We start from the raw sequence: 26,870 nt of genomic DNA, 5'->3' as shown, positions 1-26,870 counted from the left end.
CCACAACCTCCATGTCCTACCCATCGCTGACATGTTGCGCCGATTAGCTTCTGTAAGGCACACCAACGGCCGCGGGACCCCCGACGACCAGGAGCCCATGTCCCCCTCGCCTGGAGATGATGTTTCCCACCCGGAGACGACCAAGAGTGCATCTGGAGGGCTTGCCAGCGTCTTCAAGGGGTTGGCTGGCGGAAAGCTAACCAAGTCACCACCCCCTCTCCAACCGCCTATGGCCACCATGACGACTGTTGCTTCTCAACCCTCTCGCGATCGCTTCGATGCCTTGCCCGTCACTCCCGTCTTGCGTGGCCTCCCCCAGGAGCACATGGAGCATTTTGCGCGGTTGAAGACGGGGCAGTTGAACGACCGCATTGCCGGAGCAAATGCCCTTCGCTATGCGATCACCGACTACCCCTTGAATCCCGTAAGCAAAGCCCCAACTTGCTCGTGGCGTAAACACCGTTGCTAATGTACAGGACTAGATTATGGAGGTATGGAGTGCCGCAAAGGACCTAATCGATGGTGACAAGCCAGAGAACGCTCGGGTTGCTGGATGGAGGCTGCTGACCGAGTGCGTCAAAGACACGTCTGCCACGGATTTCGAACGGAGAGAATATTTCCGGACTCTGACTGCACAAACCGCCCACCCCGACGACTTCCCTCTGCAGCTGGAAGCATTAGAATATCTCACCAACCGTGGCCGGAACGTTGCGGGCTTCTACTACGACATTTTCCCCTTATTGACTGTGTGGCTTGCCAATACCTTCGATGCTGCCAGACTTGCTAGGAGGGCCAACAAATCGGCCAAGGGAAAGACTCAAGTGACAGTCGAGGACCAAAGTTTCTCGCGCTTATTCGCCCTCATCCGAGATGTTGTCAAGTTCAACTTCAAATACGCCTCGGACGCTGCCGTTGGTCGATTGATGGACAACCTGCTAGAAATATGTAACAGGACAAGCCAAGAAGATGATCTGGCCGCTTGCATCAGCGTCATTGATGCCATGGTCACCTTTGGCTCGGTCCCCAACGGGAAACTGAGAGATTGCATTCAGGTCCTGAGCTCCATCCATTGTTTGGTTCCCAGTCGGCAAAAGGATGCTTGGCATACGCTCTCTAATATTTGCAAGTCGCATCACGGTCAATCCACCGTAAGGATTCTGTTGGACGTATTGCGCAACGCTCCGGCTGCTCCTGACAAAGAAAGGGATAGGGACGTGATCCGGGATATCAGAGGTGCGCTTACCGTCTTGAAGAAGCTCCTTGGAAAATCTGCCGAAAAGGGCTATCCAGGTGTTCCATTGGCGCTGCTAGTTGACGGACTGGCCAACGTCTGCACGAGTAGTTCCTCTAGGGTCTCCACTGAGATCCTGAGGCTGGTCAACTCTCTGTTCGACGATGGCGATGGAATCATCAATCCTCTGATTGCCGAAGAGCACTGGTCGCCAATCTTTTCCGTGGCTGCTCAGTGTGCCGCTAAGAGCGTCCCGGCGGCCCTGAAAGATGTTGATCCGTCGATCCCGCAATCATCCGCTCCGAAAGACGATTCTGAGGGTGGGGATAACATCAACTATCAGCTCAGAACATTCATCAATCGCGTCGAAAAGCTGCTGACGGAAGAGAAAACCGATTTCTTTCAGCGGGAGGAGTGCATGAGATTCCTTGCCGAGGTGCACCACGTCCTGCCGGATTCTGCTGCGGCACTTTTGCTTGATCATCTTAAAGAATTTCGCAGCTGCTATCCATCCGAAGTCGACTGGAAGAAGAACCTTGAGCTTGTCTTGGAAGGCATCTATCTTGATCGGGGTCGCTCTGCGCCGACTCGCATACAGGCTCTTGCGATGGTCATCGAAATTTACGATTTCCTCTGCCTTGTACGGGATCTTGTAGAAGAGGAGAGTATCTTCGATCTCGTCAAACGAGTGCTATCCGGCATGTCCGTGGAGACTGATGCAGTTGTCCTCCAGGAAACTGTCACGTTCATGGTGAGGGTCGCCGAGATAGCTGGAGCAGAACAGTTTGACTTCATATTGGACACTTTCAAAAATATAGTCTGCAAAGAGGCGGATGAGCCAACCCCCTCGACAGGCGTCCAAAAGTTTAACGGTGCGCAACAGATCTCCAATCAGCCTTCCGAGGTCGGCGGTCAATCGTTACCCAACGTTGTGACGAAAGGGTACGTCCAGATATTCATGAAATCAATGGATGTTGATGCATTGAAAGCGGTCAAAACGTTCAATGCCCTCGTCCATATCGCAGGCTCAACCACCTGTGAAACAGATGCTCGCTTAACGGCGATGAAGCTCTTGTTTCGCCTCAGAGCGGATTTTGAGTATCGCGTTTACGTCACTCCTCATGTCGAAAATGAAAGCATTGCTGCTAGTATTTACAGAACCGATGCGTCGTTTGCGCGTAAGGCAGCCGAAGACGCAGCTCATCCACCCCGTCTTGGAAGGCTAGATCAAGCCGGGTTCCCTCGAACACCGATAAGGGGTGCATCATATGCGCCAGGACAGACAATGGAGAGGTCCGGGCCTATCAGACCTTTGCAGCATCCCAGGCAAATACCATACCAAGGACAGCGATTGTGGTCCTTGCCCGATCCAGAGGCATTGCCGGAGCTTCCTCGGAGTACGCCAAGCCATCTCCTCTTTTCATATACCGAAGGCGCGGATGGTGAGGCATCGACGAAGGCCTCAAACGCGGTTTTGAAGATGAGTTCTTGGTTGAACATTGTGCTTAATATCTTCCACCAGGGATCCGATTGGGAGATTTATAGCTTTATTCTCGCACATTTGCCGGCACAGCTCAGTGATCACCCGATATTCCAGGATGCCATCCCCCAACTACAAGAACTGCGAGGACACATCTGTGAGGTAATCCGGACCAACCGTTTTCAAGAGCCACCACTTGTGTCAGGTCTACGACGTCCAGATGTCGCCAACTGTCTGTTCCACTCGCTCATCATGCTCGTCAGCTACCATCAGCACTTCCAGAAGCTTGATGAGGATGAAATCGTGAGAGCCTTCTTACATGGCATTGCCGACAAGACGGCAAAGACTTGTATACACGGTTTATCAATCTGCTGTTACGAGTTACCCTTATCCGTGAGCAAATCCCTTGACATGATCCTCACAAGGATGTCTCAAGTCATCACCCAACCTTTTGTAGCGATGCATTTGCTCGAATTTCTGGCTTGTCTAAGTCGTTTACCTGCTCTCTATTCAAACTTCCGAGATGAAGACTATCGCGTCGTATTTGGCATTTGCTTTCGGTATCTTCAATACGTCCGAGACAAGAAGCATCACGCTCGTAGCACGGCGCACATGAGCGAGCCTTCAACGCCCAACATTATTGTATCCGGTAGTTCGGACTTTCTTGCCCAACAGGCCATTACGGACGACCTTCCTCAGTACGTATACGCGCTTGCGTATCATGTCATTACGTTCTGGTTCTTGGCAGTCAAGATGCCCGATCGTCTTGGCCATATTAGCTGGATTGCCAAAAACTTGTTTACCGACGTCGATGGCAGTGCCAGTAACGAGGAGCAAGCTCAGATTACTCTCGACTTCATGCAGCGTGTGGCATTCTCAGATGCAAGCGATTCGGCGCATGATCCCTTGTTCAACAGGGAGAACTTTGGTGAGATTCAACAAAAACGATGGATTATTGGAAACAGCATCGTCACAGTCAAACAAGCGAAGGAGTCGGGCTGGGCCGAGATCACAAGGCGATACCCTTCAGGAACGTCGTCCTATGCAGTCCGGGTTGAATTCACACCAATGACAGCCCAGCGCACTGCAGAGAGCTCCGACGACGCAGCTTGGGATGGACGTTTTCAAATGGGCACAACTTTGCTCCCCAGCCATGTCTTCCTGCAGCTCTTGGCTCCTATGCCGCAGATGTCTGATCCAGCAGCTCGTCCAGTTCCCTTGCCGGACGAAGAGGCAGTCGATCGGGCTATTCGTTTGTTTGACAGAAACTCGGCCGTCGATGGACACAAGGTTGGAGTGATCTACATCGGTGAAGGGCAGACAGATGAGGTTGAGATACTGGCGAATACTATTGGCGGACCTGATTACCACGAATTCCTCGATGGCCTTGGCGTCTTGACGCGGCTTAAGGGCGCGAACTTCAACACCCAGGGACTGGACCGGGAATACGGCACGGACGGCGAATACTTGTATTGCTGGCGTGACAGGGTGTCGGAGATCATATTCCATGTGATTACGCAGATGCCTACAGACCTAGAACGCGACCCCCGGTGCACAGCCAAAAAGCGACACATAGGGAACGACTTTGTGAATATCGTTTTCAACGATTCCGGGTTGCCGTTCAAGTTTGACACGTTTCCTTCCCAGTTCAACTACGTGTATATTGTGATCACGCCAACTCCGCGCCACTCGTTTGCTTCGGCAAGACTAATGGCAAAGCAACGGGAGGAGGAGGGCAGGAAAGCCCCAACGCCCTTCTATATGGTGCAGGTCATGAGCCAGCCAGGCTTCCCAGAGATCTCGCCGGCCGCCGAGCCCAAGGTGGTCAGTCTCACAGCACTTCCAACATTTGTTCGCCTGCTCGCACTTAACGCGTCAGTCTTTTCGCAGATCTGGGCCACCAGGGAGGTTGGTGAACACATCTCACCTTGGCGCAACCGACTGCGGGAGATCAACAGACTGCGCGAGCGCTACGGCACAAAATCAGCTCAGCAGCAGCCAAACCTGTCCCCGCCGCCTAACATGCTTGGCGGAGGCGGCGGCGGACTGGGCTCGTCTGTGGTGACTTCCCCTCTGGCTTCGGGTGGTCAAGGAGGTGGCATAGCGCAGCAGTCATTGCTCGGGCAGGATATCGGCGCGTCGAGACCGGTAAACGCTGTGAGGGATAGCTTTACGAGCTTGCGCAGGTCTAGCGTGGCCACCTTCTTTACGAATAACAGCACGGCGGACCCTACGTCACACCGGTCGTCGATGCTGTCAACTACCACGCCTGATACGGAGGTCATGTTCCCGGCTCACGGAGCGGACGCACTGATTGAGTCGGTTGATTTCTCCAAGTGGACTTGATAATCTGGCTGAATGCGGGGAAGGGAAGAAGCAGTGCTTGATGGGGTCGAAACAAGATAACAAACATATAATGGTTAATATTGATTACAAACAGATTGGGGGAAACGGGCGGAACACACAAGATTCGCAAAGCAATGAAAATTTAAGAAGGAAAAGCAGACAAAAGAAATCATAATACAGGCTGGGTGGATTGATTGATTGATTGGATGGGGTATGTATAGACGGCGAAGTGGCAGTCTGTTTTTGTATGGGAGCGAAACAAAAGCGGAAAAGAAAAAAACTTGGTGTGTGTATCCATGGGTGAAGCAAGTTCGAAAGTCTGCATATGGGATCAGGCGGGATTGACATGGAAAATGGTTGAGGTTTGGGAAGTTGGTATCATGGGTGGGTTCAGAAAACCCAAATCGGCGAAGAGTGTGTGGAATGCAGAGGATTCAAAAATGGAGTAGTGATATTGAATTGGCTCGCTCTGTTAAAATGCTGGTTGTTGGTAGAAGCCATGTCGGATGAGAAGTGAGGTAGTTTGGGGATAGTCATTACCTAGGAGTAGGCCACCTCTAGAGAATTTTTTTTTTTTTTTTTTTTGAATGCCGTGAACAGGTTATTGAAAGAAGGCACGACTGAAGTGCCGCCACCCTGATTTATTCTGTGTGACTTCCAGATACGCTCGTTGCTGTTCTTCAGGAAGAAGCAACTACACAGTACACATGGCTACAGTATTTGCCCAAGACCTGAGATAAGCGGGTGGCAGCTGCTTCTCCCCATCCATTCACGCCCTCGCGCTTAATTTCTCCGCGGATCTATCTTTTCATGTCTTTTGCTCTCTCGATGTCTTCTCAAAAGACTTGATATTCCGACATCTCAAAATACAAAGCCATCACGGTTGCTAGGGGGGCTTGTGTAGCATGCATTGTTCTTTCCAAGAAACTCGGAGTTGCTAGATCTCAGGGCAAGGAAGCTGATCTTATGTATCAATCACTGGATACTACCTAGACAGTCCTCAGTGGCTGTCATCATCTGTTGTTACAGAAGAAGTTGTTCAGTTGACCCACTAGTCCCTTTGATCATGCCGAATACAGCCATCTACGGAATAGATGATAATTCAAACCAACTCCCAATCTATTCCTTGTCAACAAGCTTGGGTTGATTGGAGGAGAATTCTGTCATTGTTCACTTCAACCACCGACTCACGAGTGTAGGGATGAAAAGGGGCTGGAAAGAAAAAAGTACAACTAGAACAAAAGTAGAGACAGAGGTAGAAGCGTAAGTAGGTGTACTCGGAATTTTGAAACCAGAAGAAGCACCGGGAACAAGATCTTCTTGATTTCGCAAATCAAGGGGAGTCTGCCTTGACATGGACTCGGACAAGCATCGTCCTTCCTCTCTGTCTTTCTCGCATTTACAAGAAAGATGGAAATGAAATCCCAACAACAGATGACAAGAACAAGCCTCGATCTCTTTCCGCCAGAGCATTTTCCTCTTTCTTGGAAACTTCATCACATACCGAGGAGAATGATCGTGACACTTGATTACAACTAGACAGCACACGAAGTGTGTAAAGCACATACCCCCAAAAAAGAAACAGGAGAAGGAGGAGGAGATCGATCCAATGCAGACACAACAAATTTGAAGAAGAATGGATAGATACCTAAATCTCGGAGCATCACCACCAAACGTAGTTAGCTAGCTGTCTTCCATCGGATATATGATTGGCCCACTATGTAATCCACCTACAACAACAACACCCCCTACCCTCTACCTAACGACTCTCAGGCCCCCTCTCCACGATTCAAACCATTGAAAATGTCCCGGGGCCCCTGGCACTTGTTCGGTCTGGGCTCGGTTCCTGATTCCCTTCGGTTGTTCGTGTTCTTCCATTGGTGCATCGCTTTGTGTATGTAGGCAAGTCGTCGGGGACGGGGGGACCGAATTCCACCCAAGTAATACGTTTACGGTTTTAGGGCTAGACGGAGTTTAGTCCGCGGAGGGGGTTCGCCGGTTTTTTTATGTGTCCTGACTTTCGTTGTGGTGACCGGCCGGGCGCTTCATCTAATGGGTTTGAGACGCTAACCCATGCGGTCTGGTGGATCAGTTCAGACCCTGGACTGAAGGAGTGTCTTGGGTCCGTGTTCTAGAAGACGAGGGGGAGAGAGAGCAAAAAGTGAATGAGACAGAAGATGGATGAGGTAGTGTCGTATTGCACGCCGGCGGTTCGGTACTTCGCTGCGACCGATATCGACCCGATGGGCCGAGACCGGTGCTACTGTAGGTACCTATTCATGTGAAGTGCCAAGGGAAGGCTGAGAAGTACAGTAGATACCCCTGTTTATGCAAGCCCCCCCTTCTGCAAACACATACAAATTGACCCATTAGTTGCAAATGATTTCGGAGCCCTAATGCCCGATTTTGTATGTAAGTAAGGTACCCCTTAATGCAAAAACCCCCCTTCATGCTAAGAGCTCGAGCCGTTCCCCATAGTGCCGGAATTACTTGCATAAACAGGGGTATCTACTGTAGGTAGAGAAGGTTATCTTTGCTAGTGTACTTCCCTCCTTTTTCTTTTTATCTTCTTTCGCTTCTCTTTTCTTCCGTGTTTCCAGTTTAGCTGTTAGGCAATGGTGGTGCCGGACCTGAGCTAGCTGTAGATGGGATTTGTTCCGGCCATTGTCGGTTGGTTCGTTCTCCATTCCTTCCTTCCATCTTTGTGCCCTATTGTACCTGTTCATCATTTCTTGCAAATCGATGTGAGTTTTAGTGAACTGTGTGGACATGTTCTCGTTCAACTTTCGTTACGAGATCTGATACAAGATCCGAGGATATGGTGTTCAACACAGTAACCAACCAACAACAACAACAACAACAACAACAACAACAACAACAACAACAACAACAACAACAACAACAACAACAACAACAACAACAACAACAACAACAACAACAACAACAACAACAACAACAACAACAACAACAACAACAACAACAACAACAACAACAACAACAACAACAACAACAACAGTCGATCACATCCGACCTTCGGAATCTCACAAAGGACATGTTAAAGGGCCCGAAGGTCCGAAGGTCCACCGAAATCTGCAAGTCTGGGAAATCTGGGGGATTGTCATTGCCCGTCAGCTCTCCCGTTGCACTTTGTTGATCCTTTTTGATCCTGTCTCTCGCGTGTCTCCTGCTTACACAGTGTAGCCGAACAGGAGTGTTGTACCCTATCTCTTTTTTCTCGATGTGATGTTTGTTTGTGTAACCCCAAATGCTGTGGATCAAGTCGATGGACTGCTGTGGGTTGGCGATGAAAGTTCTCTGGGGTCCTGGAAGTGAGACGACAACTTTCTCATTGAATGTCGCTCAACCTGAATTCTGGTTGTTTTTTTTTTGGCCATTTCGTTCAAGGCTCTCCCTGGCCAGAGCTCGCCCAACCTCCTTTTTTTCATTCTTCTTCCTTTTTTTTTTTTTATTTTTTTATTTTTTTATTTTTTTTATAGAACTGTTTTTCTTCGACTTGAGCTCTTTGACGTTCAGCTCCACTGCAACAAAAGGTTCCTGCGCCGTCAGTGCACTACATACCTCCGAAATTGGTTACCCACTTCACCACTGAGGCTCCGTATGTTTGTTACTGAAATGTCTTGTCCCGCCGGTTAGGCAGCGTAGTGCAGTGACGGAATCATGGAATGCCCCCATTCAGAGGCTATCCGGATCCACCAAGCGACGCCGGAACGCTTCGCCGTAAGCGCCCTGCGGGGCCGTAATGGACCCCGTAACATCCACCTAGCTGAGAACTTGGCGAGATCCCGTTTCCGCTCCAGCAAGTCGACCCTAGACAAAATTACGGCGTTGCAGTGTTTACGGGGTAGAAAGTGGGATCCTGGTATTGGGCACCGAGGAGTCACATTTCTTATTCGTCTGACGGAATGGAGTGGGTGAACGAAGACTGGGGAACCAAGCTTAAAGAAATTTTGTAGGCATCTGGCCGGAGATGATCAGGGAAACTCGAGCAGGATGAGTGATGGGTGATGGGTAATGAAGAATGGTCATGGGTAAGGGGACCACATCTCTCGCTCGGCTTGGGTTCGTACCAAGGCATGGTTCCTCATTACATTAAGCAATCTTGCATCGACTTATCGACGAGCTGGGATGAGGTTAGACTGGATAACTTGGCGAGGGTGATTGCAATGTTTGACGCAGAAATCGTACGTTTGAACACTTGGCCCCAGCATCATTAGAGTTGCTGAAGAAGATTTCTTTGAGCCTTCCAATTCTACCTTATTATGAAGCCGAGATTTCAAGTACCGTGGGAGATGTGCAATGGGTTCAAAGGGGGGGCTGAAGACGTTTGTCGCATAACTCGTACGTTTGAATACTTGACACGCAAATGGGGTTGATGTAGGAAGGTTTCAGGGTCCTATTGATCCTGCGTTAAATGAAGTCGAAATTCCAAGTGGGTGGCGCGTTTTCGTTGAGTTGAGGACCATCACACATGGGTATCGTATCCGTAGTTGAGACGTTGGATGCAAAAATCGTACGTTTGAGCTGTTGGCCATCATGGGTATTGTATTGTTGAGACAAAGAAGGTGGGGGAGAAGAGGTCCTGGCGGTGGAGGTAAGCCGAAACAGAGCTTGGGGACATCGAAAACCTAATACAAAATAGACGCAAGGGATAGCGAGCCCAGTCTCGATGGTGGGGTGATGGATAGATGGATAATATGTATGGTTATTGTTGATTATCTTGACAAAACAGAAGGAAAATTGGTATCACTGGCTGCTCCAACGCACACCCTTAATCATGTCAAACATTTATGCTCATCAAATTCCCTGAACATCGTTCGTTGGTATACAGAAACCCCCAAATACGTGTACATACACATTTTCGAACATTAACATATGAAAAAAAAATCGTCGTCGTATCGTTTTCGCTGCTCGGAAATTTGTGATTTATGGTGTTGGCGTATTCGCGGAAAAGAACCCAATCGTTTTATTCTCGCGAAATAACCACATCGGTCCTCTTCGTAATACCGCCATCCAGAATAAACTCGGTGCTGTTATTGGCGTCCTTGCTCGTATGGCCCTCAACGCTTCCGAGTTCCATGTCGTTTATGCTGTCCAACTTCTCGCACCCCTTGCTCTTGCCCGTCCTCCACGTCTGAAGGGCGTAGCGCGATCCGACCTCCTTCGGATATCCTGTTCCACGGGTTCGGCTCCCGGTATTGCCGGCTCGCGATCTCTCGTTGAAGTACTTGATTAAGGGCGCAAGAGTCGGGACGTTTGTGACGATGATGCCGAGGTTGTTTTCAACTGTCGACCACATAATCAAAGGAGCGGAGTCGATGGGGTTTACGAGGCGCTTGACCGTCTGGATGCGGATAATCTGGATAATGGTGATGAAGAGGCCGAGTCCGAACATTCCGAGTAGAACGACCTTTTTCCGCGTCTGAATTTGAGATTTGAGAAGAACCGGAAATGGGAGGAGCATACTGCAACGCCGACAGGTTAGCGTGCGATGAGAAATAGCTGCGGGATTTCCACTTACGCAGTAACATCGAAAATGATCGTTAGCGACGCCATGCTCGTATAAAAAGGCACTCCCTTGAGACATTTGCCGGGGATGCTATAATCCCATTGTCGTGCGGCGGGTTGGCAGAGATTCAGCTGCACCAGCAAGAATGACAGATGAAAGAGGAAGCAAGAGACAATGACGCCCAGAGTCAGGTACCTGTAACCGCCCTTGGGAATAAAACGAAGGTATGAGGTGAGCAAGGCGAGCTTGAAGCCGAATATACTCGAGATATAACTGTGTTGAGGGTCAGCACTTCTGGGAGATCAGGTATAAGTTGGAAAAATGTGTTAGAACTAACAAAGGGGCGCCGATATATTGAAGCTGCGAGTCAAAATTGTTAGCAACCAGGCTTTCGTCCGATGTCAACAAAGATAGGCACTTACGATATTGAAATTGTACATGTTTTGCGATGGGAAATCTGCCATATCTACCAATCCCAAGCCCCATCTTGTCTCTGTGTTCACTTGTTAGAACCAGAGGGATAAATCTTGGTAGTTTTCAAAGTTACTCACGAACGATTGTCACGACCGCAAAACCAGCCGCCGCGACCCATGTGATGATGATAACCCAGTCATCGAACCCGATAGCCTTGAGAATCAAGGCTCGGACGTAGGTTCGCAGACAAACAGTGATGAAGGAGAGAACCGTAAGGGCGATGGCCACGCCCGTGATCTGGTGGCCTATGGTAGGCGCATCGGGATCTGTGGTGTTGTAGGTCCAAGCCATCTTGGCGGAACGACGGCGGGTTCACGACAACGCCGCACGGGAACCGAGAGTGAGATGTGGACCAGAAAGCGAGGAGAACAGGAGTATATATCGAATGCTGCTCTGTGTGTGCGTGGTCGAATGCACGTAACCAGACTTTTTAGTGAGGGTGGAGAAGGTGCCGCTCCCGTCAACCGAGATCTGATGTCGATCACCGTGGTTTTGCGCCTCCCAATTGAGACTGATGATGAGGATCGGAGAGGTGGGCGAGGATCAACCTCATCAAGGGCCCGGCCGTGAATATACAATTCTGGATGGCTTTTCTCAGAAGGTTAACATGGTTGATCATGTAAGTGGGCAGTGTCACTACATAAGGAATTTGGCGTTCATCGCCAAGCCACGACCGAGATCTCTTGAAGCTCAGTGTTCCCAGTCTCCGCTGCCCTAATCCACCGAGGGCAGGCCAGGGGTCGGTCCTCCAACAGTTCCAGAAGAAGCAGGTGTTAATTGCTAACAAGATGAGCGAAGGGGGGGAAGAGTATTCTGGGCCGACGTAAATCATCAAAGAGGGTCTACATGTAACATCACACGCAGCAACTCCAGCATGAAGCGAAAGAACAGCGCGCGGGGAGAACTAGCCTTGTATCAGTGCGTTGCGTTGGCTTACACAGGATGATGATGGCTAAGGTTGAGACCCGTACGGGAGGTCTGTTCTCAGGCTGCTGTGCCGGACCTGGCATCAACTTGGCTAGGTGCGGCGGAGATGGACAGAAGAGTCTAGCAGAAGATTGACCTTCCGTATGGCGTAATACTTGCGGGCTGCACGTGCGTGTTGTAGTGTAGTGTACACCACACGAGATGGGCTTGGTGGTGGGTTGGTGATGATGAGAAATTGCTGGTATGAATGACAACTTGTGCGCCTGCGCTCCGCTCCCGCCGGTGTTCATCTGTAGGCTCGGGCGAGACAAGACAGTGGTGAAGAAGGAGCAGCGGCCCCAAGGAGAGTTCTAGCGTGAGATGGTTCCAAATCAGTGCCCGATATGGCCTAGAACGGCGGCCTTCGGTCATAGTCACTGTCCTATCATAGCCTATTATATAGCATATGTGATGCCACGGGGACCGTCGGGATCCATCATGATACGCAGCCAAGCACGGGTTCCTTTGGCCAGAAACTCCGGCGAAGTCGATGAAGTGCAAAATATCTTGATATTTGCGCTTTTGACGTGGATCTTCCTTGTTGGGATGCAGACTACCACGGCCAAGTCGGCTCCGACCAAGTTGGAACGAATTTTGCAGTACAATACGAGCTCAATCACCGAGTCATTTGTGTGTTTCCATTTCACTTTCGATCCTGTTGAGCTGAAAATAAGACGTAAACGTCCGTGTTTTCTAAGCTTGACAGCCATACGATTGCTGTAAGTGCAGAAATCAAAGCGGAAAACACACAGGTTGTAAGAGAGAGGGAGAAAAGATTTGAAAAATTAAACCACGCTAAACAGAGAGGCACCAAAGAGGAAGAATCCCCGAAGTCACTGAGACGGTAGTATAGGTTGGAAGGCCATAGCACATGACATCCCTCGCCATTCCGACAGACACTTCATGACTGGTGATGAAGCCAGGAGAATGATGAGTTTGAAATTGGGAAAAAGGGTCGAGCAGCAGCCGAGGCTATTCCATGATGTGGTGTAGAGAGCTGGAACAGTCCCTTGTCGAGGCCTGTGATAGAATGGCGTAGCGATTTTCCTGACCAAGACCCAAGATTATGCAGTGACCCACACAAGGGGATATTAAGTGACGCAGGCCAATGCGAAGTGAAGGACCTAACGGATTCGGCTAGGTCATGTTGTGATGGGTGAATACTGGAAAAAAACAAGAGAAAAAAAAAAAAAAAAAAAAAAAAAAAAGTCTTCACGGAAAGTCTGCCATTCGGGGTCCACGCCATGAGCTAGACCTTTTTCAAGAGGTCGAGCCGAGGATGAAGAGGAGGTGGTGAAGAAGGATAGGAAAAGAGAGAAAAGAAAAAGGAGGACACGGGGATAAGTCGCAAAGTATGTATGTCTCAATCGGCGACCCTGGGCGGACTGGAAGCTGCCAATAGTCTAAGCTATGGCCTACACTACCTACACCAGAAGGACCGAAAGACCAAGAGCGTCAAAGGAATATGCCGTGAGACACGTGGGCACTTTCGGATATCGCTACGTACATGATAGGGTGATAGCGTGACACTGCAATGCAACGCTGCTCAGGGGCAGTAGAAGGGGTGGCACCACGAGCAGAGTGGCAGCCGTAGAGGTCCTCGAAGCCAGCCTCCCCCAAGTGCTGATGGGGTCGCTGGGAAGCTCTCGTCGTCGGCGGCGGCAAGACGAAAAGGTCGTCCGGTGCCGTGTCGGATCGTCTGTGCTCCGGAGACCGAGCGGTTTCGGCCCAGTTTCAAGCTCCTCTCTTGTGCTGTATCGGTTGGGAAGATGAGAGCGAGGCTGCGTCCATGATTTTCTGAAGATGGCAACCTATCGGCAGCATCCGAGCGCAGAAGCTGGTGACTCTTGTCGTTGATCCTGTTGTGGTCGAGATCGTCGGCGTTGACTTGCTCTGTCTCCCTTCTCGTCCAGCGATTTGCAAGATGCCTTCTGTGTTCGGCAACCTCGGTCTTTCGTCCTGCTCGGCCTTGGCTCAAAACAGCTAGCAGTGAAAAACCACGATGCTCCATTATGACACACTACTGAAAGCGATGGGCAATCTCCCCTATCAGCGGTGACAGAGCGCGAACCTGTGGACCGGCATCTTCCGCAATGGTTCCGCAATGGGGCTTTTGTGGAGGCTAGGTAGCTGGCTCGGCGAGGTCTGGCCGGCAGGGGAAACCGTGGGGGGGCGGGGGAAAGTCGGGCTTCAAAAGGGCTTCTGTAGTGTAGATGGATGTGCCTGATAATTCCTGCGGGCATTTTGCGGACGCAGCCCCTGAGGGCGACAGCTTTGCACGTGTACGGCGTAGTGTAGTAGGTAATGTAGGGTGAGGTTGTGCCACTACACTAGTATCTTGCCTTGGTCGAAAATATAGTTGTCGACATGTCGTTGCAATTGAGGGGTTGAGGCTCAGCGGCAGTTGTTCATCGGCACGCACCGTGGCTCACTCCAAGAGGCTTGCGGTTCAGGTAACATTGATTTACCGAGGTTTGGCGCTTGGACGAGCTGGAAAAGCAATGAAAATGAAATCGGATGGCTGTTCGGTTGCCGCTTGCCATGCCCGGCCGGGAATGTTCGGGCAGCCATTGGCTCCAGCAACCAACATCTATCTGATCACGCAGTGATTTTTGCTCTCGCTTAACTTCCATCGACCGAGCGCACCTGTGGCTGCAGTGGCGAAGTGGAAAGAAAGCGCGGAGCAGAGCGCGGGGTTAACAGGGCTTTACGCTGAACAAAGGAAAATCACTTTGTTTCTTTTTTGTCAAAACACTGTGTTGTCTGCGAATTAGTAGTCATGGATCGCGTATCGATTGGATGAAAAAAAAGTAATTTCGGACGGAACACCACCAGGAAGTACAAACACAAAAGTCGTGTCTTTTTGACCTGCATAACAGAACATTTGGAGGTCACTGCGTAAAAGCGAGCATGCCCGTGGGGTACCCAAGAGGCGCAATGGATGGATGGTAGCTGCAGGTACTAACATCGCGGTGCTGCAGGAACATGAATTTCCCGGACCACCCTTCGGACTGAATCCATTCGGATGACAAACCCCGTCATGTCGGCTGGCTCATCTTCCGCATCAAGCTGAACCCATCTTGGAGATTACGCCACGTGAAGCCGCCCGCCGCGTGCCACACACAGCACGTGGAAGATCAGACCTGTCGGCTAGCTACCGGGCGGACAAGGGCCAACTCATTCCGAGTTCTCACAGTTGTTGACACCATCGTCAAACCTCATTGCCGTCCCACCCACCCATGGTACTGTTCCCGTCTACACAACGTCCCAGAAGCCAAAAATACTTCCAAGTAGTGTAACGCTACACTATTCACTACAACAACCGACTACATACTGTAGCATCATGGAAACCTCAACCGCACAGGTCGTCGGGCATCGCGATCCGGCGCTGGACCGAAATGTCACCAGCCAAGGTTTCCCTTCCTACCTATTCCCGCCCAGGCGGTCTGTGTTGCCCTATTACCCACTGCTTCGGAGACTTTTCTAGCTCAATGTGAAGCCGTCTGCAATCTTCCATCAGGCCCAACCCCGGTGTAGTTTACACTACTATGGTACTACACGTGCTACCCAGATACCGCCATCCTTGGTCAGCTCCTGCGTAGGTATGTAGTTCATCTCGATTATCCTCGACCCGACTCTGCCACCGCTGTCTTAGCAGATGATATTGGATATGGATATCGGCACACGGATGCCACCACTCATCCGAATAACCGATTTTCAACAGCCGGTTACATACCACTGACCACCGTCCCTACAGATGAGGATGAGCATCGTCCCGAGTGATGGTTGCTGGCGATTCCCTTCTGATGATCATATCCCCAGGTTTTGCCATGCACAACGTGCCAGCCTGGGAAAACTCTGACTTGCCCAAGATAAGACACCTTGATGGGCATCTTGATAGGCTTGATAAGTCAAAAAAAGAACGACCCAAGGACACAAACTCCACCAGCCGGTCTGCATCTCTCTCGGCCGTGCCCGCAACTATAGCCACTCCTCACGAGGTGAACCATGTCGCGCGTGGCTGGCACGATAACCTAAAATCCGTCCAGACATGGAGTTGTAAGGCACTCGGCACCAAAGAAGAAAGCATTTCGCCTTGGCCATGGGTGAGGTGGAACCCGGACGGAGATTGTTCCTGGAACTGACGGCCATCCGTCCACTCACAGGCTTTCAAGCTCCCCACGGATTCGGATACTGTGACCTTTTCTACACTACATACACGTGCCGTGGGAGAATCGTGCCATGGCTATGGTCCCAGCCCGAGGGTTTTCAATTTGGGGCCGTCTACACTAGCCGCATAACCAGGGGACCCTACCAGTCCCTGAACGGTCTCGCCTGTGTTTTCCCGCCTCTCCCTGGTGGATTTTGGAGGGCAATCTTTGCGTGGCAGACCACGCCAGCGCCGGGGCATGGAATTATACTTAAACAGAGCATTGTCGTCTGCCACCATGAATACATCATCGCCAAGATAGTCCTTCTCGGAGATCGTCAACCTCTCTCTCCAGCAGAAGCATTCAGACCGGCGCTCACTTTCGAGCCTCGCTTCGCATTCCTTTTCAACGTCTTCAGAGAAACCATCACCATGAAGGTTTCGACTCTTCTCTCCTCCGGCCTTTTCTCCGTCGGTGCGCTGGGCGCCGCCGTTGGCTCGACCTGCAAATGCTTCCCCGGCGATGCCTGCTGGCCTTCAACACAGGATTGGAACCAGCTCAACCAGACCGTCGGTGGCAGACTCATCGCTACCGTGCCCCTTGCTGAGGTATGCCATGGCGACCAGTACGACAGCGCAAAGTGCTCGAGCCTCCAGTCTTCGTGGCAGACCCCCGATACTCAGTGAGTTATTTTTTTTTTCTCTTGTTCACTTGTCTTATTAGCTTTCCCTCTTGTGGTCAACTGCCATCTTCTTTTGGTGGTGATCATCACGTATGTAATGTCGATCACTAACAACCATGGCCCCCACACAGCATGGTTGACTCGGCCTCTGTCATGGCCCCGTTTTTTGCCAACCAGAGCTGCGACCCCTTCACTTCTAGGGACAAGCCTTGCACCCTCGGCAACTACGTTAGGTACGCCGTTGATGTTCAAACCGCAGCCGATGTGACCGCGGCCGTCAACTTTGCCCGCGACCACAACATCCGCTTCGTCATCCGCAACACCGGCCATGACTACCTTGGTCGTTCCACTGGTGCCGGTGCCCTCTCCGTCTGGACCCACAACCTGAAGGATATCGAGTTCAAGACCTGGAATGACAAGTACTACTCCGGTCCCGCCGTCAAGCTTGGTGCCGGTATCCAGGGTTATGAGATTATGGCTGCCGGCAAGGCCCAGGGTCAGGTTGTCGTTGGCGGCGAGTGCCCTACTGTCGGTATCTCTGGTGGTTACACTCAGGGTGGTGGTCACTCGGCTTTGAGCACCAGCTTCGGTCTGTCTGCTGACAACACCCTCGAGTGGGAGGTTGTCACTGCTGATGGCCGTCTCCTCACGGCTTCTCGCACCCAGAACTCTGACCTCTACTGGGCTCTCTCCGGTGGCGGCGGCGGCAACTATGGTGTCGTTCTCAGCATGACTGTCAAGACTTTCCCCGATGCCAAGGTTGGTGGCGCGACCCTCGCCTTCTACTCTACTGCGATGCCCACCGACACGTTCTACGCCGCCATCGATGCTTTCCACTCTGCCCTTCCCGACATGGTCGCCGCCGGCACCATGGTTGTCTACTACTTCACCTCGGACTTCTTCATGATCTCGCCCATGACTGCCTACGGCAAGTCCGAGGATGAAGTCAAGCAGATCATGGCCCCCTACCTCAAGACTCTTGACACCATGGGCGTCACCTACACTGCCGGCTACAGCGAGACCGAGAACTACTATGACCACTACGACAAGTACTTCGGCCCTCTCCCTACCGGCAACATCCAGGTCGGCATTGCTCAGTACGGTGGCCGTCTCATCCCCGTCGACACCGTCAAGAACAACGCCACTGCCTTCGCCAAGACCGCCCGCTTCATCGCCGAGAGCGGCGTCACTTTCATCGGTGTTGGCACTGATGTCTCCGCCTTCGGCCAGAACAACCAGAACGCCGTCCTCCCCGCCTGGCGCAAGGCCCTCGTCCACGCCACCCTCACCACCCCGTGGTCGTTCGCGCCTGAGGACTGGGATAAGATGATCGAGAACCAGCACCTCATGACCGACGTCATCATGCCCGCCATTGAGGATGCCACCCCCGGCTCCGGCGCCTACATGAACGAGGCCAACTTCCAGCAGCCCGACTTCCAGCACCAGTTCTTCGGCAGCAACTATAACAACCTTGTGTGCATCAAGAAGAAGTACGACCCCAGCAACCTCTTTTACGCCACTGCCGCTGTCGGTAGCGAGGCCTGGACTGTTTCCAATGATGGTCGCATGTGCAAGTCTTCTTGAATATAGCAAGCATGCAGAGTGTTATTGGTTGCTGAGCGGTTCGATCTTTGCTGTTATTAGCGTTGGTTACGTTTATTAGAACCTGATCCCTTGATCTTTCATTTCCCATTCCTTTTTATTTACGTACTAATCGTGTGTATATGGCTTGTATTATCCTGCTCGTTTCTGGGTAAGCGATCGGAGGTGGTGAGGGGAAGAAAACAACGTCGTGAGGTTTTGTAAAGGGTTGACGGTTGTTGAGAAGGGAAGCTATTCGGCTTCGTTACCTACACTATGCATGGTGCGCATGCTAGCTATAACGAACACGTCATGTCCATATGTCAGTTTCTTGTACATAGTTTTGAGAAGACACTTTCGAATACACGCCTTGATGTAAGAACCGGTCTCTTGTGTGAATCTTCATGCTCCGACTGTGTATTGTTCCCTTTAGAGCTTTTCTGTCACAGATTTGTAAAAGGTCTGGTGATTAATAATCCCAATCGATGCGGTAACACTCACAATCCGACTAAAGTGTCACATGGAATTGTGTAGGAATCGCTGTGGATGAAACCAGGTAACGTTCACCCAAACCGTGGTTGTGTTTTTGGGACAATTGTCATAGAAAGAAGCTTCCAAAAGAACTGAAAGGAACACTTTTGGCTGATGCCGTCATTCCGGCTGTATGATGCGACACACCACCCCACGTCTCTTCTTCGGTCGTACCCCGCACTAGCAATGTATTGGAGGACGCTGCATCTCTTAGCAATTGGCTGTTACTGCACTAACAGGGTCACTTTCCGAAATTGCCGAAGCCGCGGTGTACATCAATCACCGATACGGTAATATCGACGACCGCAGGTGCTGTATTTCTAAGCATACAGCGAAACAGCTCGGCCCCCTCTTCGAAAAAAGACATATGAACCCCACGGTGCTTCATACTACACAATCTTGAAAGCTTCACTTCTCGAAACTTATCACAAACTATAGTCAACCAAGCATTAAAGACACTCGACATCAGACACAATGGCGTCCCAGAACTCAGACATCCACCTCTACACTGCCCAGACTCCCAATGGCATCAAGGTCTCCATTCTCCTTGAGGAGCTTGGTGTGCCTTACAAGGTATTTACCACGAGCTGACGTTCCTATTTGCTTGTAAACCAATGCATACCATTACAGTTCACCACTCTCTTTGACTCTTCTCTTCACGTCCCTCTTCATTCACTGCTGCTCAAACATAAACTAACCTCCTTCAGGTAACCGCAATCGACATCTCCAAAGATGTCCAAAAGGAGCCATGGTTCCTTGAGATCAACCCCAACGGCCGCATCCCGGCTCTGACCGACAAGCTCGAGGACGGCACGCCCATCGCGCTGTTCGAGTCTGGCGCCATCATGCAGTACCTTGTCGAGCGCTACGATAAAGACCACAAGGTCTCGTACCCGCAGGGCAGCAAGGAGTACTACCAGACCCAGAGCTGGCTCTTCTGGCAGATGGGCGGTCTGGGCCCCATGCAAGGGCAGGCTAACCACTTTACGCGGTACGCGCCCGAGAAGATCGAGTATGGAATCAACAGATACCAGAACGAGACGAGGAGATTGTACAGGGTTATGGATGCGCAGTTGGCGAAGAACGAGTACTTGGTGGGAGATAGGCCTACTATTGCGGACTTCTCGTGCTGGGGGTGGGTTGCTGCTCACGGTAAGCTCTTCCTTTTTCTTTGAAATGTCTTCTGGATGTGTACCACGTGTCACAGTTGCTGACAGATGGACCCCTACGTGCAGGCTGGTGCGGCATCAAGAACTTCGAGGCTCAATTTCCCCACCTCAACGCCTGGCTCAACAGACTCCTCGAGCGCCCCGGCCTCGAGAAGGGCAGGCATGTGCCCAGCAAGCACACGGCGCTGGAGCTCAACAAGTTGAGCGAGGAGGAGCTGGAAGCCAAGGCGGTCTCTTCCAGGGCGTGGGTGCAGAAGGGCATGGCTGAGGATGCGAAGAAGTAAGGCAAACGGTGGGGAACGAGCTATGAGCTAGAGCCATGAGCACTGTTGTTGCTTGTGATGCAGCGCTGTCAGGTAGCGAGACAGATAATGAACATCGAAACTGACGAGAAATTTCTGTAAAAAAAGGTTTCGGTCCAAGGTTTAGACTTGATATGACGAGTTCGAACAAGGAGGTAGTGGTAACATGGCTCGTGGCACTCACGAGGCTCAGCCAGGCCTTCTCCATAGTCCACGATGATGTTTGGTGATATGGACTAGCCTGAGATGTGACCGTCGGGATGGAAACCAATGCGCGCTTGCCAACCCATATTTGGATTAGCCAGTCAGTAACTTCCGTTACATAAAATAGCCCGAAGCTCAGGCAATGTTTACTTGAAATTCTGTCCCAAGATGAAGACTGTTGGAAGTTCAGACGAAAGCAACCAAGTTCAATTGTAGCGGTCACGTGCGGCCAATAACAGCGGGCACTGCTGTGGTGAAGGCCTGGAACATCACCAAGTCCAGCGCGTGTTTGCACCTGCTCGCTTACCTAAGGCAAATGCGGGATCCCGCCCCACTTGTCTTTTGTACTTTGCCTCCCGTTAGCGCGTCGTCCTTCACTGCAACCAGCCAACCACCTCTTTCTTTTGCACCCAACCGAAACCACATCACATTGTCAACCAATTTCTGGTCGTCTGTTTATTTGGATCCCCCGACATAGAACGACCTCATCAACCATCACAATGTCGTGGAGGAACCAAGGAATCACGGGTTCCAACAACATACCGTTGGGAAGCAGGCGCCGCTTTGCTGGCGACGGAGAGGAAGAGGATGGCGCTCGCAGCGTAACACCATCCGCCCCATCATCCGTCACCAACGGAGACAGAGACAGAGACAGAGACGGGCCCGTCTACAGCAATGATCGCGACGTCAAGCGCGGCCGCAGCCCCGAACGATCTGAGGATGGTCCCAAGCGCCGCAAGAAGCGCAACCGCTGGGGTGAAGCGACCGAAAACAAGGCCGCCGGCTTGATGGGCCTCCCTACCGCCATCGTCGCTAATATGACGAGCGAACAATTGGAGGCCTACACCCTGCACCTGCGCATCGAGGAAATCACCCAAAAACTCAAGATCGACGATGTCGTTCCTGCTGATGGAGACAGGTATGCTGCACATGTTCACTTTTGCCGTCTCGGAAACTCTTGACTAACCCGTCGTGTTTGTCCAGATCACCCTCTCCTGCTCCCCAGTACGACAACCATGGTCGCCGTGTCAACACTCGCGAATACCGTTACCGCAAGAAGCTCGAGGATGAGCGCCACAAGCTCATCGAGAAGGCCATGAAGACGATCCCTAACTATCACCCGCCCTCGGACTACCGTAGACCTACAAAGACCCAGGAGAAGGTCTACGTCCCGGTTAACGACTACCCAGAGATTAACTTCAGTATGATAACTAACCCTCCAAACTCCCTATTGACTCCTAACCTCCCCTCGCCCTCATTGGTATTTTGCCAGGCATGAACCCAGCGCTTCTAGAAACGGTTGCCGTTTGTGCCTTGCAAGTTGCTTATGTTGAAACGTTCTAACCCGAAAAACAAATGACTTCCATGATAACAATACTAACACTTAGCTCTTCCTTGTTCAAGTTGGTTTGCTTATCGGTCCTCGTGGCAATACACTCAAGAAGATGGAAACAGAATCTGGCGCCAAGATTGCCATTCGTGGAAAGGGCTCCGTAAAGGAGGGCAAGGGCCGTTCTGACGCCGCCCACTCCAGCAACCAGGAAGAGGACCTGCACTGTCTCATTATGGCAGATACCGAAGAGAAGGTGAACAAAGCCAAGAAGCTGATTCACAATATTATTGAGACAGTACGTTTCCCTCCCCCCCCCCCCCTCTCCCCGCCTTTTGCGTTGATGCACCCGCTAACTGTTATTACAGGCTGCTTCGATCCCTGAAGGCCAGAACGAGCTCAAGCGCAACCAGTTGCGTGAGCTTGCTGCCCTCAACGGTACTTTGCGTGACGACGAAAACCAAGCATGCCAGAACTGCGGCCAGATCGGTCATCGTAAATATGATTGCCCTGAGAAGCAGAACTACACTGCCAACATTATCTGCCGTGTCTGCGGTAATGCCGGCCATATGGCTAGGGATTGTCCTGACAGGCAGAGGGGTGCAAGCTGGAGGAACGATGGTCCCGGTGCTGGCCGGACTGCTGGTCGTATCGGTAGCAGTGGTGGCGGCGATGCCGTGGACCGCGAGTACGAGGTTTGTTCAACCCCTTTCTGATTTTCTCTTTTTTTTTCTTGCGAGCAATATACTGACATGTACCAGCAACTCATGCAAGAACTCGGTGGTACCGGCGCTGCTCCTGCCCGTATCGAAGCTGGCCCCGGCTCTTTCAGCAATGGTCCCAGCGGTGGCAACGGCGATGCTAAGCCCTGGCAACGGGGACCCACTGGCGGCCCTGCTCCCTGGCGTACTCGCAACATGGATCGTGATCACGAAGGTGGTCCCGGTGGCCCCGGTGGCCCTCCCAGCGGACCCTCTGGTGGCCCGGCTCCCTGGGCTCGTGATCGTAACGAGCGCAGGCACGATGATCGCGACAGAGGAGACAGCTACTATGGCGGCGATCGCAGGCATGACGACTACGGCAGAGGCTCCTCGGGTGGTGGCGGCCCGGCCCCTTGGCACCAGCCTCCCCCGGGCGCTCCTTCTGCCCCGGCGATCCCCACGGCTCCGGCGTATCCTGGTGCTTATGGTGGTTATCCTGGCTATGGTGCTCCTCCCGGTATGGGCGCTGCCCCGCCTCCTGGATTGCCTCCTCCGCCTCCCGGAGCTCCTCCCGGCCTGTCCGGACCGCTTAACGCTCTTATCCAGCAATATGCCAACGCAGCTCCTCCCCCGCCCCCTCCGGCAGCTGAAGCGCCTCCTCCGCCTCCCATGGATCTCCCTCCGCCTCCCCCTCCCGGTGCTTGAAGGGCACTGAGTAACAACTAACCAGATGCATGCTGGGTCGGACAAGTTGAAATGGAATGGTGTACTGACTGACAGGGTATTCACTTGATTAACAAGGTTTCACTCAAACGATGTCAGAACGCGCTAGCATGAATTAACTTAACCATATGGTTGCGCAGGGTTTGCAGGTGTTTTTCTTTCAAGTTGCTGTTAGAGACAGCACGAACTAACTGTACACAAAGAAGGTGCTAGATCAAGATCCTAGGTTTCCTTGATTATAACGTTAAAGAAAAAAAGAGAAAATGAAAATGAAAATCATGTTGTTCGTGGGGTAGACCAAGAAAGCCCCTTGGATACTTGAGAACTGAACACAGTAAGACGTAGTCCCCGGATAAAAGAAGTTCTTTAAAGAAATTTACCCTTGAAGAAGTCGTGACTCGCCATCCTGTCCAGTCGAGTGAATATGAACTGTGTTAACGTACACCCATTTCAAAGAGTCAGGATTCTGTAGCTCCCAACGATGCCGTTTCCCCCCTCTCTCCCCCCTATCCTCTTTCCCTGCTAAATAATGGTTTGCCCGTCTGCAAAAAGTCACGGCACTGATGAGTACTGTAGCACAGCATGGGATTCATTGTATTACTTGAACAGGCTTCCTAGTTCATGCCATTTACATTCCTCGGATAACTAACCCAATCGATATCCGTCCGTTAATGATAATTTTCTGTCTTTCGTGATTCTTCCCAACGAGCCAAACCCAACGATGTTATCCCAGTCCCTATCTCATGATCCTTAACAACCAAATAAAGGAAGCCATCTCCTTACCAGGCCAGCGCTACTAGTAAAAACCAGTATGTACCCAAAGCCTTGGTAAGATAGGGTTTGCATACGCACTCGTTGACTAGGTGATACAAACATTGCTGTGGTAACCACCTGGTGCTCTTTCTTGTTTCCCCTGACAGTCCTCATGCATTGAACTACCGTCTTTGCTTTAGTCGTAAGATCTGTGCTCAAAGGGCATTTGTGATGACTTGTGCCGGCTCGTGTCAACCCTGTCGAACCCTCCCTGCATCGCGGGTGTTTTTGCACATGTCACATGTTTGTTTTGGGGCGGAAAGGGCGCGAGGGGTTAATGGAGCTGGTGAAGTCGTTATTCGAGGCTCGGAGTCGGGTTACGGCGTTGACGGCGTGGCGTTTTTACTTTTGAGATGTTGAGACAGTGAGGTGACATGGTGACGGCGAAGCGGTTGTAAATACCACAGACAAACTCTCTTTTTTTTTTTTTACCCTTTCCAACTCTTGTTTATAGTCTTCATCCTAGTCCTGCATAGGCATAACCGGATGTCCACCATCGACAATCATGACCTCCTCAATCTTCTTGTCGACGTCCTCGCCGTACTCGACTCGCTTCCACGTGTTGATGCGGCCCTCATTCATATCAAAGTCAAAGACGCGGATCTTGCGGTGGAATCCTCCGTAGCCGGCATAACCGCCGAAACCGGCCGCGCCGGCGTAGCACATCCAGAGGGCGGGCTTGCCGTCCTCTTTGAAGTCTACGGCGCAGTATTCGTTTACATGGTCGCTGTGGGGAGGGGGGAATGTTAGCGTGCTTCTGGATTTGACAGGAGAGGAAAAAAAAAAAAAAAATGAAGCTTGACAGGGAGACTCACTGTCCACAAGACACCATCACAACTCCCTCCTCCACCAACGCATCGTGAAAGCCAGAGTTAAACGTTGGCGCCGTAGTCGGCTCCTTCCACGACGTCACCAGCGTCAAATTCCTTCCATTCTGGTACTCCGGCAAGGGGATATGGATGAACGCGACATCCATGTGCACGTGCGTGTACTCGCGATGCTTCTTCTTGAGTCCCTGCGCCGTCTGCCGGAACCACTCAATCTGGTTGGGCTTGATCCAGTCGTAGCCCGGGTACTTGCGCTCGTTGGGTGAGTAGGCGTGTGTGTCGAGCAGGTATACCGTCAGCGCCGAGTGGCTAGACGAGCCGCGCCCCAGCACCTCGATGAAGTAATTACCAACACCGTCGATGCTCTCGGGCCCAGCGCGAGACAGGGAATAGGGAAAGGTCTCGATCAGGTCCATCTGGGCGGCCCGCGACATGGAGCCTTCATCGTCGTGGTTACCGAAGATGGAGACGTACGGGATCTTGTGCTTGATGAGGATTTGGGCGTACTTGAAGATGGCCTAGAAAGAATGAGTATTAGCCGCGGGCGTTTTCCAGATATCAGGATACGACGGAATCCCTTACCGTCTGCGTATCCGGCGCAGTCTCGCCGTTGACCTGATCCCCGCTCAACACCACCAAATCCGGCTTCTCCTCCTCCAAAATCTTCGTCACAAAGTCCAGCGTCCTGGGATCCGCCTCGCACTTCTGCCCCTCCGGCAGCGCATCACGACACGCTCCCACGCCCGTGCTCAAGTGCAGATCCGCCAACTGTACAATCTTGAACTTGCCATTATCCCGAATCCTCAACACCGGCTTCACAGGCGGGTGTTCCACTCCCCTCCGTACCGTCAGATGGGCAGAGGGCACGCTGCGCCCAACATCCAGCAACAACGGCGTGCCCGTCATGCTCCACGCATCCCTAGCTTCCACCGCATCGTCGCCAAACAGCACGTCAATCCCGGTCACCGCGTTCTTGGAATCACTTGCCCCTCTCTTGGACGACCGCTTCACCCACAGGCCCGCCGGCCTAGACTCCCACTTCTCATTCTTGATATCCAGGCCCTTGGCCGCGGCCTTTTCCGCGTCGGCCACGCTAGGGTCCAATCGGCCGACGGTCACGTCCACGACTACTTTATCGCCCTCCTTCAGCTCCTCCTCGCGCTTGCGGCTAACATGGAGGTAGGCATGAGAAAAAAGGGTCTTGCCGAGGTGGAGGTCCTTGTCGACGCGGTGCCAGACCGAGGTGTCGAGGTCGCAGCTGGAAAAGGGGTTGTAACTGGTGCAGGTGGTGACGGTGATGTCGGTGATGACGAGGCCGGCGTGATGGGTGGGCAGGTATTCGTGGATGGCGTTGGGGAGGACGCGGAAGTTGCGGTCGAGGAAGAAGATGAGGATGAAGGTGATGACGGCGGCGGTGGAGATTTGGATGATGTTGCGGACCTGGTTTAGGGAAAAAGGGTCAGTTAGCCTGGTTGGTTTGCTGATATTAAAGACAGCTTCACAACCTTCTTCGTAGCTACTGCTACAGCATTTGCAAAGAGAGTCGAGAGAAATGGAAGTAGAGATGACCTACAATTCGTCGCGTCATCTTGAATAAGACTTTGGTATTATGTATCTGTGGCCTCTCTGGACCTGCTGGAGTTTCTTTTTTAACAGCCAACGTCTACTACCTCGTTCGTTGTCGAGTGTGATCAAGGGCTTTGGCGTCCCGGCTACAACTACTACTGCTACTGAACGAAAGGAGGTGGCCCTGCTGCGGCTCTATGCCCATCTTAGAGCATGTCGGAACGGTCGGTCTGTCGAACCACTCGTCGAAGTTCGAGATATCCCTT

General features: G+C 51.8%; 8 protein-coding genes across 8 annotated transcripts; 5 read left to right on the top strand and 3 right to left on the bottom strand.

The window, feature by feature from the left end:
- Positions 1–31: 31 nt before the first annotated feature.
- NEUTE1DRAFT_119625 (uncharacterized protein) lies at positions 32–5,632 on the top strand (the record flags this gene model as incomplete). Its single annotated transcript, XM_009849431.1, has 3 exons — positions 32–424; positions 483–2,173; positions 2,390–5,632. The coding sequence occupies 3 exons, from the start codon at positions 32–34 to the stop codon at positions 5,055–5,057; spliced, it is 4,752 nt and encodes a 1,583-aa protein (XP_009847733.1).
- A 1,602-nt stretch (positions 5,633–7,234) lies between these two features.
- Positions 7,235–8,211, top strand: NEUTE1DRAFT_107078 (uncharacterized protein; the record flags this gene model as incomplete). Its single annotated transcript, XM_009849430.1, has 3 exons — positions 7,235–7,322; positions 7,431–7,469; positions 7,892–8,211. 3 exons carry the CDS (start codon positions 7,235–7,237, stop codon positions 8,209–8,211), a joined length of 447 nt encoding a protein of 148 aa, XP_009847732.1.
- A 1,763-nt stretch (positions 8,212–9,974) lies between these two features.
- NEUTE1DRAFT_56847 (uncharacterized protein) lies at positions 9,975–11,349 on the bottom strand (the record flags this gene model as incomplete). Its single annotated transcript, XM_009848950.1, has 5 exons — positions 9,975–10,540; positions 10,597–10,857; positions 10,922–10,944; positions 11,007–11,077; positions 11,136–11,349. 5 exons carry the CDS (start codon positions 11,347–11,349, stop codon positions 10,042–10,044), a joined length of 1,068 nt encoding a protein of 355 aa, XP_009847252.1.
- A 2,221-nt stretch (positions 11,350–13,570) lies between these two features.
- On the bottom strand, positions 13,571–14,035 carry NEUTE1DRAFT_107076 (uncharacterized protein; the record flags this gene model as incomplete). Its single annotated transcript, XM_009849429.1, has 1 exon — positions 13,571–14,035. The coding sequence occupies one exon, from the start codon at positions 14,033–14,035 to the stop codon at positions 13,571–13,573; it is 465 nt and encodes a 154-aa protein (XP_009847731.1).
- Positions 14,036–16,606: 2,571 nt separating this feature from the next.
- On the top strand, positions 16,607–18,815 carry NEUTE1DRAFT_56844 (uncharacterized protein; the record flags this gene model as incomplete). The annotated part of the gene is made up of 2 exons (XM_009848949.1): positions 16,607–16,857; positions 16,989–18,815. 2 exons carry the CDS (start codon positions 16,607–16,609, stop codon positions 18,439–18,441), a joined length of 1,704 nt encoding a protein of 567 aa, XP_009847251.1.
- A 521-nt stretch (positions 18,816–19,336) lies between these two features.
- NEUTE1DRAFT_56840 (uncharacterized protein) lies at positions 19,337–20,538 on the top strand (the record flags this gene model as incomplete). The annotated part of the gene is made up of 3 exons (XM_009848948.1): positions 19,337–19,542; positions 19,677–20,121; positions 20,205–20,538. The coding sequence occupies 3 exons, from the start codon at positions 19,444–19,446 to the stop codon at positions 20,420–20,422; spliced, it is 762 nt and encodes a 253-aa protein (XP_009847250.1).
- Positions 20,539–21,068: 530 nt separating this feature from the next.
- Positions 21,069–23,711, top strand: NEUTE1DRAFT_75523 (uncharacterized protein; the record flags this gene model as incomplete). The annotated part of the gene is made up of 5 exons (XM_009849428.1): positions 21,069–21,563; positions 21,629–21,846; positions 22,049–22,272; positions 22,343–22,669; positions 22,736–23,711. 5 exons carry the CDS (start codon positions 21,145–21,147, stop codon positions 23,378–23,380), a joined length of 1,833 nt encoding a protein of 610 aa, XP_009847730.1.
- A 929-nt stretch (positions 23,712–24,640) lies between these two features.
- On the bottom strand, positions 24,641–26,726 carry NEUTE1DRAFT_143865 (uncharacterized protein; the record flags this gene model as incomplete). Its single annotated transcript, XM_009849427.1, has 4 exons — positions 24,641–24,938; positions 25,027–25,556; positions 25,621–26,478; positions 26,612–26,726. 4 exons carry the CDS (start codon positions 26,624–26,626, stop codon positions 24,674–24,676), a joined length of 1,668 nt encoding a protein of 555 aa, XP_009847729.1.
- Between the last annotated feature and the right edge of the window lie 144 nt (positions 26,727–26,870).

Source organism: Neurospora tetrasperma (genome assembly GCF_000213175.1).
Source record: "Neurospora tetrasperma FGSC 2508 unplaced genomic scaffold NEUTE1scaffold_1, whole genome shotgun sequence".
Taxonomy (NCBI): domain Eukaryota; kingdom Fungi; phylum Ascomycota; class Sordariomycetes; order Sordariales; family Sordariaceae; genus Neurospora; species Neurospora tetrasperma.
The sequence above is the reverse complement of the archived record's forward strand: the minus strand, read 5'-3'. Positions and strand labels throughout refer to the sequence as shown.